General features: G+C 60.5%; 1 protein-coding gene across 1 annotated transcript in view; it reads right to left on the bottom strand.

Annotated features, from left to right (window-relative positions):
• Positions 1-16,203, bottom strand: part of UNC13A (unc-13 homolog A) — a 33,971-nt gene extending 17,768 nt beyond the window's left edge. The window contains exons 1-22 of the mRNA XM_027705176.1: positions 15,993-16,203; positions 15,549-15,648; positions 15,230-15,347; positions 14,931-15,054; positions 14,682-14,755; positions 14,544-14,598; positions 13,694-13,729; positions 12,958-13,168; positions 12,361-12,486; positions 10,332-10,970; positions 8,572-8,665; positions 7,533-7,582; positions 6,404-6,482; positions 5,089-5,094; positions 4,719-4,790; positions 4,218-4,437; positions 3,469-3,696; positions 3,093-3,234; positions 2,554-2,723; positions 1,666-1,781; positions 1,399-1,562; positions 514-664 (exon numbers count right to left, since the gene is read on the bottom strand). Coding sequence (XP_027560977.1) covers positions 514-664; positions 1,399-1,562; positions 1,666-1,781; positions 2,554-2,723; positions 3,093-3,234; positions 3,469-3,696; positions 4,218-4,437; positions 4,719-4,790; positions 5,089-5,094; positions 6,404-6,482; positions 7,533-7,582; positions 8,572-8,665; positions 10,332-10,970; positions 12,361-12,486; positions 12,958-13,168; positions 13,694-13,729; positions 14,544-14,598; positions 14,682-14,755; positions 14,931-15,054; positions 15,230-15,347; positions 15,549-15,648; positions 15,993-16,203 — 3,186 coding nt within the window. The remainder of the gene's footprint in view (positions 1-513; positions 665-1,398; positions 1,563-1,665; positions 1,782-2,553; positions 2,724-3,092; positions 3,235-3,468; positions 3,697-4,217; positions 4,438-4,718; positions 4,791-5,088; positions 5,095-6,403; positions 6,483-7,532; positions 7,583-8,571; positions 8,666-10,331; positions 10,971-12,360; positions 12,487-12,957; positions 13,169-13,693; positions 13,730-14,543; positions 14,599-14,681; positions 14,756-14,930; positions 15,055-15,229; positions 15,348-15,548; positions 15,649-15,992) is intronic.
• Positions 16,204-17,999: the final 1,796 nt, after the last annotated feature.

Genomic DNA, 17,999 nt, shown 5'->3' with positions numbered 1-17,999 from the left:
GGCACGGGGGGAGCCGAGGCGAGAGCTCAGCCCCTCTTCACCCGTATCCCCGAGGGGCACCCGGCCCTGCCACAAACTCGCCCTCGAAGGCACCCAGTGGGTGCTGGCACAGCTGGGTGAGTTTGTGGCAGGCCCGTGGTCACCCAAAGTGCACGAGGCCGTGCAAAACTCCCCGCGAGCTGCAGCGGTGGCTCCTGGCCACCTGCTTCTGATTTTGCCACCAAGGCATCCCCCTCCTGCCACGCTGCCAATATCCCAGGCTGCTCAGGCTCCCATAATAATTCAGGGAGCAAATTTAGCCCTTCTCCCAGGAAGGCGGTGGCTCTTTCCTTCCTGAAAAGCGGGAGCGGGATGATTTTTGGGGCAAGCAGGGGCTGACCCCCCCCCCGCTGCTGCCTGGCTGCAGTTTGGAGCGGGGTGTTTTGCACGGCTCGTTTTGCTCCCCGAGCCCCCCACCCCCTCCCAAAGGAAAGAGAGAAGAAGGAAAGAGTGTTTACGCACCATCGGACTTACCCCGAAATTGGAGGCGGCAAAGCGGTCGGAGGCGTTGACGTTGGTGGAGGCCGTGGTGTGGGCGTAGTAGGCGTTGATGTTGGCGAGCAGGGTGCTCATCACTGCTGGCACCCCAGGGCACATATACTTGGAGGAGAGGCAGGCAAAATGGCTGTGGAGAGAGGGGGAAGGTGAGGGCGTAGGGCCCTGGGAGGGGATGCAGGGGTTGGGGTTCAAGAATCACAGAATTCTGGGATATCCTGAGTGGGAAGGGACCCACAAGGATCATCCAGTCCAACCCCTGGCCCTGCACAGGACATCCCAACAATCCCACCCTGTCCCTCAGAGCGTTGTCCAAACGCTCCTGGAGCTCTGGCAGCCTTGGGGCCGTGCCCACTGCCCTGGGGAGCCTGGGCAGTGCCCCAGCACCCTCTGGGGGAAGAACCTTTCCCTGAGATCCATCCCAACCCCCCTGGCACAGCTCCAGCCCTTCCCTGGCTCCTGTCCCTGGTCCCAGAGCAGAGCTCAGCACCTGCCCCTCCGCCTCCCCTCGGGAGGAGCTGCAGCCCCCGAGGAGTCTCCCCTCAGTCTCCTCTGCTCCAGCTGAACCAGCCCAGTGCCCTCAGCTGCTCCTCAGACCCTTCCCCTCCAGATCCATCCCCAGCTCTGTGTCCCTCCTTTGGACACTCTCCAACAGCTTCAGATCTGACATTGTGCCCTCAGGACTTGATGTGAGGCTGTGCCACAGTGCATTGAGAAGGGGAGGGATGGGCACAGGTTTGGGGCAAGTCTGACCCGTGGCAGGGAGGCGGGTGCCAATGGCAGTAGAGGAGGATGATGGGGACAGTGATCCCCTCTCAAGGCTGGCACAGCCCCCCTGAGCCAGGTGGAGGGCAGGTGACTCACGTCATGGCCTGGTAGATGGACTCCACCCCGTAGCGCATGGCAAACTCGTCCACGATCTCCTGTGCTGTCTCATCAAAGTACACCTTCCAGGCATCATCCCCCTTGGCATCGGGGATCTTCACCACTCCATTGTTTTGCAAATCCGTCACAAAGTGGAACAGGTTCTGGGGGTACAAATGAGTCCCGTCAGGTCCCCAGGGCCGGTGGTGGCAGGGTGGCATCGCTGGGGTGGGGGCCGTGCCCCCCGTGCCCGCCTGGGCCACTCACCTCGTGCAGGCAGGTGTACTGGACATGGTAGGGAGCCACCTTCTCCTCGCCTTTGATCTCCACGCTGATGTGCAGCCGGATGGCCCCTGACACTGCCGACTTATCTGTCCGCTTGTCTGCGGGGCACAGGGAGGGGGACGAGGGGTGAGGCTTCCCCAGAGCAACCCTGCTCAATCCTGGCCCCAAGGAGGGGCAGAACGCTCCGGGACAGAGAGTCTCTGAGGGCCAGAGCTGGGTGGACACCCAGCACCATGTGCAGCCAGGCCAGGGCACAGTGCCACCAAGGCACTGAAGAGAGGGATTTGGCCACATCTCCAGACACTAGAGACATGGCCTCTCTGTGCCTCAGTTTCCCCTCTGCAGAGGGCCGGTGCTCCAGACCTCCTGGGCTAAAGGTTCTGCAAATGACCCTGGGAAAACACTTGATCCCAATGGCTTCTGATAGGAAATGTTTTTATATATATTTAAAAATTATTTATAATATTATATTTATATATAGAATCATAGAATCAGCTGGGTTGGAAGGGACCTCTGAGATCATCAAGTCCAACCCTTGATCCACTACCTCTGTGATTATATTTATATAAATTTATATAAATATATTTGTATACATTTATATAAATTTTTATACAGAAATAGATATTTATATTTGTATACTTATTGTATATATATTTTTTTTTTATGGTTACATTTATATTGCTGCTGCTGCTATAGCCCTTCAGGCCAGGGCTTGTAGCATGTCCCTCTGGAGCCCAGGGCTGGGGTCCCAGCCTGGCCAGGCTGTGTTGTCCCTCTGGAGCCCAGGGCTGGGGTCCCAGCCTGGCCAGGCTGTGTCATCCCCCCAGAGGGCAGCGCAGGGGTCTCAGGCTGTGTCAGGGAGATATTTACCGAGGTTGTACCAGACGTCCATCTCCCCGCTCAGGGTCCGGACCTCGATGATGGTCTGGCCCAGGAAGTCGTCGGATTCCCTCTTGAAGCGCTGCTTGACGCGGGATTTGATGTCGTCGTCTTCGTCCCACACACGGACCTTGATGCGGTCAGAGGAGTTATGGCACTCACTGGGGAGGCGAGAAGGAGCAAGCCCTGGGATGAGCAGGGAAACCTTTCCAGCTTTTCCCCATCCTCTGTTTCCCTAAACAAGAGGGACCATCTCCACACAGGGCAGGAACTAGGGAAGAGAGCAGACCTGGGGGCACCAACCCTCCCCAGTTGGCTCAGCGCAGCCCCAGCACAGCCGGGATCAGCCCCTGGAGCCCAACCCTCCATGGCACAAAACCAGCACCCTGAGGGACCCCAGCACCCCCCTCCACCCTCAGTGGGGGCAGGATGAGGCCCAGCTGGCTCCCCCACTCCAAAGGGACATGCTGACAGCCAGCACAGCCCAGCACAGCAATGCAGGCGGATGAGGGGACTGGGGATGAACTTACAAATGGAAATTCTCCTCCCAGACTGGGTTGAGATTGCCGTAGATAGTTTTAGTCCTTTTTTTTGTCTTTCCAACCTGGACAGTGACATAGGGATCACTGGAACCCGTCTTATCCTTTGCTTGCAGGCCCTGGGCACAAACCACTGCAGCACAGCACGGCATGGGATGCACACCCATCCACACGCAGCACAGGCAGAGAGAACAGACAGAGAGAGAAATCAGTGCCACAGCCACACCGAGACCCCTGAAACAGGCACCTGTGCCCCCCACAGAGCCCCAGGGGCTGAAGGTGCTCGGCAGGATGAGGGGTTGGGCCATGCAGCATCCTTGTGCTGGGAACAGCCTTGTCCCCATATCCAAAGAGGGCAGCTGCCTACCCGTGATGCTGATCTTGGCCGACCATTTGGAGGTGCCGTCCAGGACACTCTGCTTCACTGCCTTCATCTGCTGTGTGTGTGTGGTCTTGTTGACCCCAAACACCTCCTGGATCAGCTCAAATATCTCCGGCTTGTTGCGCTCCCGGATCTTCATGCGGTCCTTGAGCACCATGATGATGTTCTGGGTCCGGTCCTCTGCTCCGTGCTTGGAGCTCTTCTCTGCTGCTCCTGGGAGAGGACAGCCATGGGTGAGATGGGGTGGGAGGCAGGTGGTATCCAGGAGAGACCACAGAGCTCTCTCAAGTGGGCATGATAGGCTTGGGGACAGGAGGAAACGGCCTCAAGTTGCACCAGGGGAGGTTTAGGTTGGATATTAGGAAAAATTTCTTCATGGAAAGGGTTGTCAAGCATTGGCACAGGCTGCCCAGGGCAGTGGTGGAGTCACCATCCCTGGAAGTGTGCAAAAAACATGTGAATGTGGCACTTGAGGACACAGTTCAGTGGTGACCGCAACAGTGCTGGATTGATGGTTGGATTTGGTGATGTTAAAGGTCTCTTCCAACCTTGACAATTCCACCATTCTGTGATTCTGTGCATTCATTAATTCAAACCTGGAGGCCTCTACCCCCTTCCCAGCACAGACCTGCCCCGCCCACCACTTCCCCCACGCTCAAGGCAGGAGCCCAGCTCTCCTGGGCTGCTCCATCCTCCCTCTCCAAGGGCAGAAGGGACAAGGCTGGTGTCCTTACTCTGCAGGCAGTCGGCGTTGAGCAGGTCCTGGCACTTCTCGTGGCACTTGACGCCGCACTCGGCGCAGCGCATGCCCTGCCGGGCGATGCCCCACAGGAGCCCCTCGCACTCGTAGCAGTAGGTGGGGGTGGTGGCCGTCCACACCTCGAAGTTGTGGGGCGTCGTGCAGGAGATGGGGTACACTAAGGCTTGCAGGGTCTTCTTGTAAACATGGTTTTTCTGAGCAGGGATAGGAGAGAGAGAGAAGGGGGGAGAAAGGCTCAGGCAGGGCAGAGGGTGGCACTTGGGGATGTGGGTTAGTGGTGGTGGGTTGATGGTTGCACTTGATGATCTTAAAGGTCTTTTCCAACCTCAATAATGCCATGATTCTATACCCAGCTGCTCTGGTGTTGCCAGAGGATGCTGGTGTGGCACACACCCTGCACCTTCCCTGCTGGCCCAGCCCCCGAGGCTCAGCCCCCCCCTTGACCACCTCCATCCCAGCCCACCCCAGCACCTACCAGCTCCTCATTGTTCAAGGTGCTCGAGGCCAGTGCAGACGTGATTCCCGCTTTCCTGGACTGGACCAGGGACTGTGGGAAAGAAATAGAGTTCCCAAATCCAGCAGAGCACAGAGGGACCCTCCTGCATTCCTTCGGGGTCCCAGTGGCTGTAGAACACCCAGGACAGACCCCAACCCCAGACAAGGAGGGTTCCTGGCTACATTCAGGGGCAGAGAGGACAGCCCAGCTCCCAGTGATGCCAGCACTGCTGTGCAGTGGGACTGGAACCAGTTCAGCAGCCTGTGGCATTCCCAGTTCAGCCCCAGCAGGGCAGAGCCTCTCACCATGTGTCTGAAACCCCTGGGGAGATGGGGTGGGGGGCACTTACCATGGCCTGTGGGCAGCCAGGGCCAGCGAGGGGGGAATAAAAGGCCATTAGTGCAAACACTTCCCAGGAGAGCCCCTTCCTCAACAGAACCAGTTGGGATGGGGGCAACGCCCCCCTTCACCCAGCACTGGGCAGTCCCTGGTGGGAGGGACTCTGTCCTCAAGCCCAGCACTGGCTGCAGCCTGCAAACCCCAGCAGGGAAAGGAAGCAGCTCCCTCAAACCCTGCACACTGCCCACCCCCACCACCACCCACCCACCCCCCAACCCCCAAAACACCAACACAGCACAGTGCAGAAGCATCAGCGGCTGCCCAAGTGGGCTGGGGGTGGGGGATACTGGGTGGGGGGCAGCGGGGGGGGCAGGGGGATGAGGGGAGAGACAGGTTGGGGACAGGAGGGTGGCACCCTGGGGAGGGCACACAGTGGAGCTGGCAAGGTGTAAAGAGAGGGAGAAGGAGGGGAAGGGCATCTAATTCTGGAGGTAAGGGGTGTCTGGTTTCCAAAATTGCTGTCTCCTGTCACCAGGGAGAGGACAGCAGAGTGATCCTGTGCATTAGAGCCCAGAGGCTGGAAGGGACCCCAGCATGGGGGGTCCATACATGGGGGGTCCCCAGCCCCATACACTGGGCTGTGAAAGCACAGCAGAACAGTGGGGATGGGACCAGAGGGTCTGGGCAGCTCGGAGAAGCCACTGCCACCCCTCCCCTGGTACAGAGGTCCATCTGTCCAGCACCAGCATGGTCCAAGCTGCAGGGACCTACAGCAGGTGGGACAGAGAAGGACCAGGGACACAGCACCAGCAAAAAAATGAGAAACCAGAAGCAGCCCCGGGAAGCCTCGGGCTGATGCTTGGTGTAGGGACCGGAGCTCCGTTAAAGAGAAGCACCCTCGGGTAGGGAGAGCCCAGCTGTGCCATCCTCACAGCTCCCCCCACTGCAAGGAGGGCCAGGAGCCCCCCAAACCAGCCTGGGACACCCCCGCCCCCCTTTGGCAGGGCTGGGGGAGCTGAGGGCTGGCCGGCAGCACCCAAGGGCTGCTCTCTCTTTAACCCCTCGCACCGCGCTCACCAGATCGCTGACTAGAGGGAGAGATTTGCGTCCAGGCTTAATGTCGGGCATGCTGTTAATGCAGCGCAGAAACCTTACAGCCGCCCCCCTGCCGCGGGGGAAGCCCAGCCAGGCCACAGGAAAGAAAACAAGAGAACACAAGCCATGTTAGAGGCAGTGGGGAGCGGGGCACGGGCGGCGCAGTCCGGTGGGGCGCAGCGGGAGCGAAGCCGGCAGCTGTGGGGGTGGTGCCTTAGGAGGAACCTCACCAAATCGCTAACTAGGGGGATGGGTTTTCGCTTGCGAATGTCCGGCATGCTGTCTATAATGATCAGCCCACCACCAGGCCTGCAAGAGAGAGGAGAGTCAGAGGGGAAGGGGAAACTGAGGCATTATTGCCCCGTGGTCACTTGGGATTTCATGGAATCACAGCCTGGTTTGGGTCTGACCTCATTCCACTCCCTGCCACAGGCAGGGACACTTTCCACTATCCCAGGTTGCTCCAAGCCCCGTCCAACATGGCCTTGAACTCCTCCATGGACAGGGCAGGCACAGCAGCTCTGATAAACTGTGCCAGGGCCTCACCACCCTCTCAGAGAATTTCTTCCTACTATCTAGGATTTGGCAGATAGAACTGCACAGCAATCCCTCTGTGGCTGGGACCCATCCATGGGGCCCCCAACCTCACCACCACCCCAACTGGGACAGGGATCACTGGACTAAAAGCTGAGGGGGAAGGGGATTTGGGCAGGAAACTGTGATTTTCCCCATGTGAAGTGCAGCAGTGAAACTCAGGAGAAAAGCAGCCCATTTGGCTTAGTCAGCTCTGGCTTTGCAGCGTGGGGCTGGAGAGCTGGAGGTTCCCTCTGGGACCCCAAAGGGGAGCACTCAGCACGTGAGCCTTGAGTTCTGCTGCAAGAGAAACTGAGGCAGGAATTCAGCTTTGCAGCCCTGTCTGTGAGAAATCCCTGGTGTCATCTGGGAATTCTCATGGAAAACAGCCACATTGTGCCTGGGGTCATGGCAGAGCCGTCTGCGAGGGCAAAACAGGACTGAGACCCCCAGCCCATCGAGGTGAGAGGCTCAGGATTCCCCATGGCATCACTCCATGAGGGAAGCAGGAGCTGCCACCCTAACTCAGTCCCATCCCAACTCACCTCTCGCTCTCCCCCTTGGCAGCAGCTCTTGGGGACACAGAGCAACGTCATCTCTGCTGGTTCCTCCAAAAGCACCAGACATCGACCAGCATTCAGGCCCAAAATCTGGCCCCCCTGCACACCCACACCTCAGCAACCCTTCCCCACACAGGCCCACTGTTGAGCTTGTTAATCACATCCTAATGAGGAGGGGGCTGAGATCCCGGGGGGGCAGAACGTTCCAGCTTCCCCTTGTACTCACCCGCCTTTGAACCACAGGGATTTGGATTCTCCATCACCTTCCCCGCGGGCCTGGAAAACACGGGACGGTGTCAGGGGCACAGTGGGATCCACCAGCGTGGGGGGCAGCCCCCCAGGGCAGTGAGCACCCCACTGTGCCCCCAGCATTGGGGAAGCACAGGAGGATGGGCAGGGTGGGCAGAGCAAAGTGTTCCAAAACCAACGGGGCTCTTCCCAGCAAAGAGCTGGCACTGGGAATAAATCTCTTGAGGAGGCTGAGCTGGGTGAGCGGTGGGTGGGCTCCAGCAGAGGGGCTCGGGCTGGCAAAGCAGGGTGGGTGGCTACACCGTGCTACAATTTGGGGGTTGGGGCAGTGGAGAAGCATCATAAGGGCTCAGTTGGTCCTCAGGGACCCGCAGCAGTTGGAGAGAAGAGCAGGGAAAAGCCAGAGCACGTGGAAGTGGGGGTGTGTGCAGGGATAGTCCAGCAGTGCCACCTCCCCTGCCAGGAGGGGGTTATTTCGGGGGAGCAGAGAGACCATTGCCCTTGTGGGGCAATCCCTGCACACACACACACACACACACACACAGGGAAGGCACACAGGTTGCTGGGAGGTTCCAGGGGGACATGCTTACCTGCAGGCAGGCTACACCCCTTCCCTGCAGGGAGGGGAGACGCGGGTGCAAGGGCCATGGTGGTGGACAACTGAAAAGAGAAGCGGTGGGGAGGGGGATCGAGACCCCGGGGAGCGAATCCAGAGCCAAAACAAAAAGAAAAGATGGAGGATGGAGTCTAAAAACAAAACAAAATATTGTCAACTCAACAGAGGGGAGAGGGTGGGGGGCTCGCACCAGCACACGCATGCAGCACACACGGGGGGGTCCTCAGCACTCCAGGCCCCTCTGGGGGTCCCACTTGGCGGGAATGGGGTTGTGGGGCCACCACTGCTGGGGGCCCCCGGGTCAGGATGGGTCCATGGGGAGTGGATGTCCCTGGAAGCTGCCAGGGCGTGGGAAGGGGCCGTGCCCCCAGCCCAGGGCAGTGGCCAGGGGGGTCCTCACCTCCTGCAGCTGCATGCAGACCTTGTTGAAGGCTCTCAGCCAGTTGGCTTTGGCTCGTGCTTTGGGGTCCTGCACCTCCTCTTCTGCCTGCTCCCTGCAAGGACACACACACCTTGTCACCTCCCAGCACGGCACCGGGGAGGGGGAATCAGCCCCCACACCCTGGGTAGGACTGAGGCTGTGATCTGGGCATCCTGATGGGCCCAGAGCCAGCGTGGCCATGGCAAAACCCTCTCTTGCTACCAGGAAGGACCTGAAAATGCAGCAGGTCCTGCTGCAAAGGGCACCAGTGTCAGGGCAGAGCACTGGGGACAAGCCAGGAGCTACCCCTCCCTCGGGAGACCCTGCCCTGGGCACCCAAGTGACATGTGGGGACAGTCGGTGACACAAGTAAGTGAATTAAACATCCTTTGCCCCTCACATCCATCAGGATGTTCTCTGGCCTCTTCCCACCATAACATCCCAGGGTGAAGAACCCCCAACACCCTCAGGGCTCTAAGCCCAGGGAAAACTGTCCACCAGGACATGCTGGGTGTTGTGGGTTTTTTTCTCCTCTCCTGCAAAATGAAGACACAGAGGAAAAAAAAAGAAATTCTTCAAACACACCAGCCTCCTTGAGACCCTGCTGTGACATGACACTGGAGAGAGAGACCCAGAACTATCCTGGGACAAAGCCGTAGGGAGCTCAGGAGATGAACCTGCCCAAACCAGCCCTGGGGTCTCTGCCTATGCTAATCTGGGGTCCCCAGAGCTAATCTGGGGTTGTCAGCATTAATTTGTGGTCCCCAGTACTAACCAATGGCCCCCAGAGCTAATCTGATGTTCTCAGTGATAATCTGGGGTCATCAACGTCAACCTGGGGTCCTCAGCACTAATATGGGGTCCCCAGCACAATCCATGGTCCCCAGTGCTAAACTTGTGTCCCCAGCACTAATCCATGGTCCCCAATTCCCAACATGGTCCCCAATTCCCCAAGCCCCCTGCCCAGTGGGCACCAGAGGCAGCCATGACCTGAGGCCACCTGTGCCCAGGCTCCCGCCAGCCCTTGGGCCCAAACATGTATTTTAAAAAAACCAGCTCTCTGCACATTCTTTTAAATTAGAGATTCCCCAGCTCTGGTCTATAATTTAAACTAAATAAAAGACTGAAAAAGCCCATCACAGTTCCCCTCTTCAGGGAGGGGTGACGGTCACTGAAAATGGAAATGGTCAATAATGACATTTGAATAACCTGTCCCCGAGATATGAATTATTCACATGCTGAACCAGAAACCTGGTCACCAACTAATTCACAGCACAGAAGGCCATGGAGTGGCCTAGGGAGAGGATTGGCTCCTGTGGATGGAAATTTCCTCATCTGACCGAGCTCCAGGGTACCCCCTCCATCCAGGGAGCCAAAAACTTGAGCCAGAGGAGAGGAATTGCAGCCTCAAGCCTCCACTTTCCCCAGCCCCAGGTTTATCCCAAGTTATAAACCTGCAGACCCATAGCCCTGGCAGGTTCTTTAACACCTTGAGCCCTGCTCAGCATGGGGGGTGGCTGGGCCAGGGCAGTGTGCCCGAGGGGGCTGCCCCTTTCCTGAGGGGCACAAGGTGGGTTTCCCTCATCTCAATGCCTCAGGCACCTGGAAAAGCTCCAGAGACCACACAAGGTGTCTCGTCCTGCCCCCTGGCACCAGCCCCAGCCTTGAGCCACCTCCAGAGCATCCTCAGTGCCACCAGGCACGGTGCCATCCCAGGGCAGATCAGTCCCCCCTCCTACCTCTCAGCCGGTTTTGGGGGCTCAGACTCTGGGGCTGCCTCTTGCACGGGAGCTTCCTCTGCTCCCCTCTGGGCCTCGAGGGCCTCAGGGGTTTCCTGGGGGGCAGAGGTGTCCTTCTCCTCCTTCCTCTCCTCTTTCCTCTCCTCCTTCCTCTCCTCCTTTCTCTCTTGCTGCTGTGGCTTCAGCTGTGGGACCAGCTGAGGTTGCTGCTGTTGCTGCTGCTGCTGCTGCTGCTGCTGTTGCTGCTGCTGTGGGACCTGTTGCTGCTGCTGCTGCTGTGCAGGGGGTTTCTGTGGTGGGGGGTACGTTTCTTCCTCGGGGGGTTCATAAGTGTCCTCCTCCCGCAGCTCCTCCTCCTCCTCCAGCTCCTCCTCCTTGGCATAGCCTTCCTCAGTCTCACTGTAGTCCTCAATGTACTCTTCCTCCTCCTCCTCCAGGTAGAGATCATCATCGTCCTCCTCCTCCCAGCGCGGTGAGTCCTTGTGGTAGCTGACAGAGCTGTGGCAGGAGTGGTAGGAGTCGCCGTCCCTCTCGTCCAGCTCCGAGTCCCGCAGACTCTCGTTCTCGAAGTCCTCACTCAGCTGGGAGCTGCCCTGGCTCAGCTCGGCTGACGAGGCGTAGCGACTGCTCCCTGTGGGGCTGAGGGGCGAGGGGACACAAGGACAGGGCTCCTGTGGGTCCGTGTCACCCCAGACCGAGCCCCGGGGTGCCCGCCCCAGGGGCGGGAGGATGTGCAGCTCCCACCGGGAGCACCGGGCTCCTCAACCTGGGAGTCGGAGGCACAGACCCAGGAGACTCCATGGGCTGGGACCAGCCCCCAGGCTGGGGCACTCTCGGGGTCTGACCTTCCTGACTGTGCCCAGGCTGAGCGTGGGGATGGGGGCACAGTGTCTGTTCCTTCGGCTCACCCCAGCCAGGGGTGGGGGCAGAGCACAGCACCCTCAGCCAGGTGCTGCCTCCTGCTACTGCCAGAAACTCTTGTCCTGCCCCTGCCCCACAGAGCTGTCACCCAACCTCTACCCTGACACCCCAGCGCTCCCCGCAGCCCTCCCAGGCACCCTCACCCCAGGACACCCCTTGAGCCCCCTCGCTCCCCTCAAAATCATTCCTACCAAGGGGTCCCCTCTCTGCTCCTCCTGCCCAGCCAGATCCCTTCCCCTCGCCCCATCTGCCCCTCCCCTGGGCCCTTCCAGCCCCCTCCTCTCACAATTGCCTGCACTGGGGGGGCTGCAGGGGTCCCTGTGCCCCTGTGCCCCAGGGCTCCGTGGGGACAGGCTGACAGAAGCAGACATGCAGACAGGACAGGGACATGCCAAGGAAGAGGCCGACACCACGTCTCCAGCCAGGGCGAGTGGGGTGGGCAAGGGGGATGGGGACAAGGGGATGGGATGGGCAGAGCCCGGAGTGGCCGAGCCAGGCAATGGGAAGCTGGGGGACACCGCAAGGAAGAGGGTGCTGGGAGATGCCCAGGCTGGTCCCAGCTGGGAGGGGTACTGGCATCATCCAGGTACCTTGGGAAGGGGCACTCGGGGCACAGGGGTGCAGGAGACATGGCTCATGCATGGAAACCCCCCACCTCCCCATCCCGACCCTGGCCAGAGCTGGGAGAGGGGCCCTTGGCACATCACAAGGATCCCAAATTACTGCATGAGGCTTTGGCCCAGCCAGGCACTCCCTGGGAGGTGACCAGAAACATGGGGTGGCATTTGAGTCCCCGAGGCCCCACTCCCACACCCGCTGGCACAAGGAGGAACAGCCTGCCAGATGGTCACAGTGCCAATGAGTGGTACCAGGATGCTGGGACATCACCCTGTGAACTGGGGTGCAGCAGCAAGAGGGGACATCGGAGGGAACACCTGGAGCACCCCAACGCTGCCCCCCTGCGAGGCCGATCCGGGACGGGGAGCGGGGACCCTGCGGTGGCACGAGGCCGCCCTTGCCAGGACTGGTGTTGGCCTCACCATGGCTGCAAGGACCGACCACAGCACTCTGCGACGGCACACGGCACACGGCACAGGCAGAGACCCACCTATCCGATAGGTCTAGGGACCGCCTGCTCTCAAGGGAAGGCTGGCGGCTGGTCCGCCTGCTCGACTCAGAACCGGACTCAGCGTCGCTGCGTCCGTTTGCGGCAGAGTCTACACTACCATAGCGTCTGCCGGGGAGGAGAGGAACATGGTCAGCGAGGCCCCAGTGCCACACCACCGCCACCCGCCACGGCCCGGCATCCCCTGCCGCCGGGGGACACCGGCAGGGAGGCTCTGCCCACCTGGAGGGGGCTGGCACCTTGGGCTGGGCTGTGCTGCGGCCGCAGGGATGAAGCGCCGGGCAGGTGTCTCTGCCACGTCTGCGTCCCCAGCCAGCCCACACCCCACTGCCCAGCTCCCAAACCCAGCGAGGACAGAGGAGAGCGGTGACTCAAAAGGGCTTGAAAACTTCCCAGGGAGAAGGAAAGGCTTGGATGGGGTCAGCACCATCCACCTTTTCCTCACCTCAGCCTCCTTCCCTCCGTCACCCACCACCCTGGGAGCACCATCCCTGGCGTCACCTCAGGGACCTGCTGGCCTCTGTCACCTGGGGGGGAGGTTGAGAGAGGGAGTCCCGGGGGGGCTGCACCCCACACTACCTGATGGGAGCCTGGTCTGAGTAGTCCATCTCGTAGCTCTGCATGGAGTCAGTGTAGGAGTCACGGGAACTCTGCTGCTGGTGCCTCATGGGGTACTGGTGCACGGAGGCGTTGGGCTGGGATGTGGTGTAGTAGGGGGGGGGGATGCTGTTGCTGGTCTCGCTGCGGTAATCGCTGTCCCGGTCATCCACGGTGCTGTCGGGGTCATCATCTGCCAGGGGACACAGTGAGTGGGACAGGGGATGGCCCAAATCTGCCCCACACCCTGCACAGACCCGTCAGTGCCCCCACTGTGTCCCCACCGCTGTGGGACCGTGCTGGGGAGATGGACCCCGGGCAGGGTGAGAGGGGGCTGCACATGTACTCAGTGCAGGAAGGGTTTGAGGGGGAGGGGGAGGCAGAGGGGGAATTTGGGACATACAGAAAGGGGAAAGAGGACAGGGTAGAGCCTCCCTCTGCCCCACTGATGTCCCACCACAGAGGCAAAGCCTGGGCTGCTCATGGTTACTGGGGCACCCTGAGGGCACAGAGGCCCCCAGGGCTGTGTCCTCACCAGCCCATGGGGACAGCCCTGCCCAGGACAGGGCACTTGGTGACACCGTCCTCACCCAGCAGAGTCATGGCATGAGGCCACAGGTTGAACCCAAGCCCCAGGTCCCCTGAGCCTTGGGCCAGGCAAAGGGGGACGTGCTGCGGACCCCCAGGCTGAGAGGAGAGGAGGGGGCAGGATACTTACTCTGCTGTTCTCCCCAGCCAAAATAATTCCAGTTGCCTACAAAGAAAGGGGTAGAGACAATAAGGACAGAGGCAGCTGGTTGGGAGGAACCAGCATCTCCCAGATGGCACAGTGGCACTGGGCTGGGTGGGGGACAGCGCCCTGAGATGGGGCACATCCAGGATGGGGCACGTTGGCACTGAGCCATGCTGGGGACAGGCACTGGGCAATGCAGCACCATGATGGGACAGGGAAGGGGCCTAGGAATGATGACCCCAGTGGCACTAAGTGCACTGGGGACAGTTCCCGGGCCTGAGCTGGGTTGGGGACAGCACATGGGGCTGGACACAGTGACACTGACCTAGGCTGGGGACAGTGCTGTGGATAGGCATGGTGGCACTGAAAGGGGACAGGTCCTGGGCTGGGCACAGACACACTGAGCTGGACTTGGTGTGGTTACAGAGGGACAAACAGGCACAGGTCGGGACAAACTGAGCTGCCACCCCGAATCCCCAGACCCCTCTGCTGGGGCCCCCACCCAGCAGCTCCCTCACCAGCCTTGCTGCCCTTTGCCCAGGCTCCCCAGGGGACTGTCCTTACCAGTCCCATTGCCCCTCACACCCTTCTCCCCTCAGACCACAGGAAGGCTCACCCACTGTGGAGCAGGGGGACGGCAAAGAAACACCAGCAAACACGGGAGGGAGGACGGGAATGGGGACAGGGTGTGGGGTAAAGTTGAGCCCCACTTGGATGGGGTCCAGTGTTCCAAAGCAGACACAGAACCCACCCCTGAGAATCCCCAGTGCGGGGAGTGGGGAGGAAGAGAGGGTGTGGGGGTCCCATGGCAGGACAGGGACAAGGCAGCACTTACAGCACTGGGAGCCGTGCACAGGCAGAGGCTTTTCCTGCTCCTCCTGGAAGGCATACTGGGAAGAGAGGGGCTGGTGAGGGCTCCTGCTGGCAGCACTGCTGCCCCCACCCCCCTCACCCCAGCTCTGGCTGCACCTACATCATCCTGGTCCCGCATTGCATTGAGCTGCTCCAGCTTCTTGGCCCAGTACCTGGCCTCTTCCTCGGGTATATCTGCAAGGGCAAAGACCCAACTTGGTGCACAGAACCCCCCTCCCAAAACAGCCCTCAAGCTTTTGAGGCCACAGGGTCAGAGCCTCAGCCCCAACTCTGAGGCTCCTGAGCATGCCTGGGGCTGGGGACCGGGAAGGATGCACCCCAGTCTGGGGGGGCTGGGGATGGTACCCACCCAGCGGCAGCTCGAAGCGGGTGTCAAGGAGGATGCGGTGGAAAGTCGGGTCCTTGGTACCCGAAATCTCGTTGTCGGTCATGATGACCTGGGAGTCCAGTGTGAGCCATTCCCCAGGGCCCTCCTGCGGGGTGGAAATGGGGTGAGGAGAGCTCCCACGGGCCTTTCCTGGCCCCACAACCAGCACATGGGGTCTGGCCCCAAGCAGGATGGGGAAAGCACTCCCTGCCCCAAAGGACAGCTGAGGGTGGGTCATGTCCCTTGGGGTCCACGGGGGGTGGACATGCCTGGCTCCCTACCTCATTGGACTGCCGGATGGTCCGCAGGGGGATCCACACCGTCCCCACCATGGTGTCCCAGATGAGCCCCTTGTTCCACACCTCCACTGTCAGGCCCAGGTCAAGCCTGTTGATCTCACTGGGGACAGGAAAGGTATCAGGCTACCCCCCCCCTTCAGGTTACCCCCCTCAGCAGGCCCCTGGGACCACCCCAGCCTCGACCTGCCCCCTCAGCCCCAGGACTCAGGGGAGCCCCTAGGGCTGGGATCAGCAGAGGACCTCCCCCTGTCTGCAGGGGCAGAAGTGATGGGGGACCCTGGGGGATCCCCTGGACACTCACAACATGAAGTCCTGCTCCCAGGAGGGCAGGTTGCCCCGCACCGCGATGGTCGTGCTCTTGACATTTTGCACCTTCAGGGTCACGTAGGTGTTAAACTTCTCTGTGGGAGCAAGAAGAGGGTGAAGTGACCCCCAGTGTGCCCCCACCCCCTGACACCACCCACTGCCACCCTCCCGTGGGGACCCCCACACTTGGCACACCAGCCCCGGAATGGATCCCACCTCTGCTGGGGGTGATGAATGTGAGTCCCCCCCTCCTGTCCAGGGCACCCCCATCTCTGTGTGTGCTGCTCCCCCACCCCAAACTTGACAGATGATATCTCCAGAGCCGAGGATGAGCCTGGGCTCCCCTCTCCCCCCAGCCCTTCCTCTGACCCTGCCACATCCAGCCAGCCCAAGAGCTCCCCCTGTCCCCCCTCAGGCAGGCAGGTGGGGGGTCACTTACCTTGGGGCCCGTCATACTTGGCCTTTTTAACTGTGGGGACAGAGGGAGGGAAAAGAATCAGGCTGAGAGCCTCGGGGGGGTGGGGCTGGAGACCCCCCACCAGGGTGTCAATGGGGTGGGAGGACTCCAGCCCTGGCTGCCCCCCCACTCTCCCCTTCAGCTGCCAGATGGGGAAAATGCTGGGATATACGACCAGGTGAGGGTGGGACATCAGACATGAGCTGGAGGTGGGCACCAGAGGGGAGCAAAAGCCCTCCCAAAAAACCTGCCACTCTGGGACAGCTTGCAACCCCAAATGACCTGCCTTCATCTGTTGAGGGGGTGTTACTTTCCTGATCCCCCTCACTTCTGAATTGGGATCTATTTGGGGAAACAGATGATGTCACTCACCATCCATATCCGGAGGGAAAGGCGGGGTCTGGGGGGCTCTGCCCCCCTCTCTAGTCCCTGTCGGAGGGCACTGGCCCAGCAGCACCAGGGTTAAGTCTCTCCCAAACCACCGACCCAGATTTCCCACAGGGAAACCCGGGGGGGCTTTCTTCCCCTTAGGAGTGGAACGGTAACAGGCTGTAACCCTCCCCACCCCAAAACAGCACCAGGGACAGTGGAGACACCCCTCCAATTCCCATACAGCCCCAAAACAACCCCACTGCACCCCAGCCCTGTTCCAGAGGGGACTGAGGGGCTGGTTCCCATCCTGCCCATCGGGGGCAGTGTGTGCATGGGGGGGTTCAGATCCTGCTCAGTACCATGGGAAAAACACCCCCGATTCTGGCTGATCCCCCCCAGCTTTACCCAGTGGGGTCAGTCCCCACGTTTTGGCTGCAGTGGGGACGCAAACAGAGCTGGGCACAGCCAGGTACCAACGCTGCCAACGCCGGGGCACGGAGGGGGCGAGGGGTGTCCTCGGGGCTCCCGGGAGGGGACCAGGCAGGGGGGGTGGAATGACACAGCACCCGGAGAACGGTTTGATGACGCGGGTGCCAGCGGGTGCAGGACCAACGTGACCGAGCAGGGATGAAAATAGCCCTGGCGACATCAAAGGTAATTTGATTTCGGAGACGTGCCACTCGCCAGCCGCTTATCACCCGCCACCAGCGCCGGAGGGGACGCGGGGCTGCCGCCGGCGACACGTGCCTGGCAGGGCTGGGAGGAGCCCACGTGGCATCAGCGGCCTCGGGAAAACTGAGACAAGGGGGAATAATCGCCTCGGAAAATAACTGGGGACCCTCTGGCTCGGCTCCCTGCCCTGTGCCACCGAGAGGGTGACACGCTGGGTGGCTCTTTGCCCGCAGGAAGGTCACCGGCCGCGTCACTGGCAGCCATGTTCCCAGGGAATCACAGGGAGCCGCAGCTTCGCTCAGGGATGGGGGGGTTCACGCTCAGGGGAGGCACCAGGCTCTGGGATCCCAAAGATCCCCGAGTGTCATCGTGTTGGGAGCCTGGGGGCTGACTGGGGACGGCTGCCATCACTGTGTGTAATAATTATACATATTATATATATAATGTATTTATATATATATATTTATATTATTCTATTCTAATACAGTATTTGGTACCAGGACCTGCCTGTGGCTGACAGGGATCCCTGACATGGGGGCTCCCCCTTGTCCTGGACCCAGGGGCACCCACTGCTCTCCACCAGCTGCTGCCTCCGAAAGGGAATGAGAGAGCAGAGGAAGGAAAAGCTCCAAAAATACCCGAGCTGACAGGAACAAACAATTATCCAGGGAACACGTGGCTCTCCTGGCTGTCATCTCCTGCCAGGGAGAAGTCCTGCTGCCACCATCTGCAGGCTGCGCTGCCCTCCCGCACATCAAAGGGTGCCCAAAGCTGACTCAGGGGTGGCGAGTCCTGGGGTGACACCCTGGGGCTAAATTAAACCCCGGGCAGGGAGCTGGGGACAGCAGGACACCCGTGTGAGCTGGGTAATCCCCAACAAGCTGGAAGAGCCAAAGTGCTTCCCAGGCTGGGCTGAGCAGGCTCCTCTGGGGGCGATCTTGGCCA

Source organism: Neopelma chrysocephalum, unplaced genomic scaffold (genome assembly GCF_003984885.1).
Source record: "Neopelma chrysocephalum unplaced genomic scaffold, ASM398488v2 Primary Assembly neopelma1_320, whole genome shotgun sequence".
In the NCBI taxonomy this organism is placed as follows: domain Eukaryota; kingdom Metazoa; phylum Chordata; class Aves; order Passeriformes; family Pipridae; genus Neopelma; species Neopelma chrysocephalum.
Note: the sequence above shows the minus strand (reverse complement) of the source record. Positions and strands in the feature narration are given on the sequence as shown.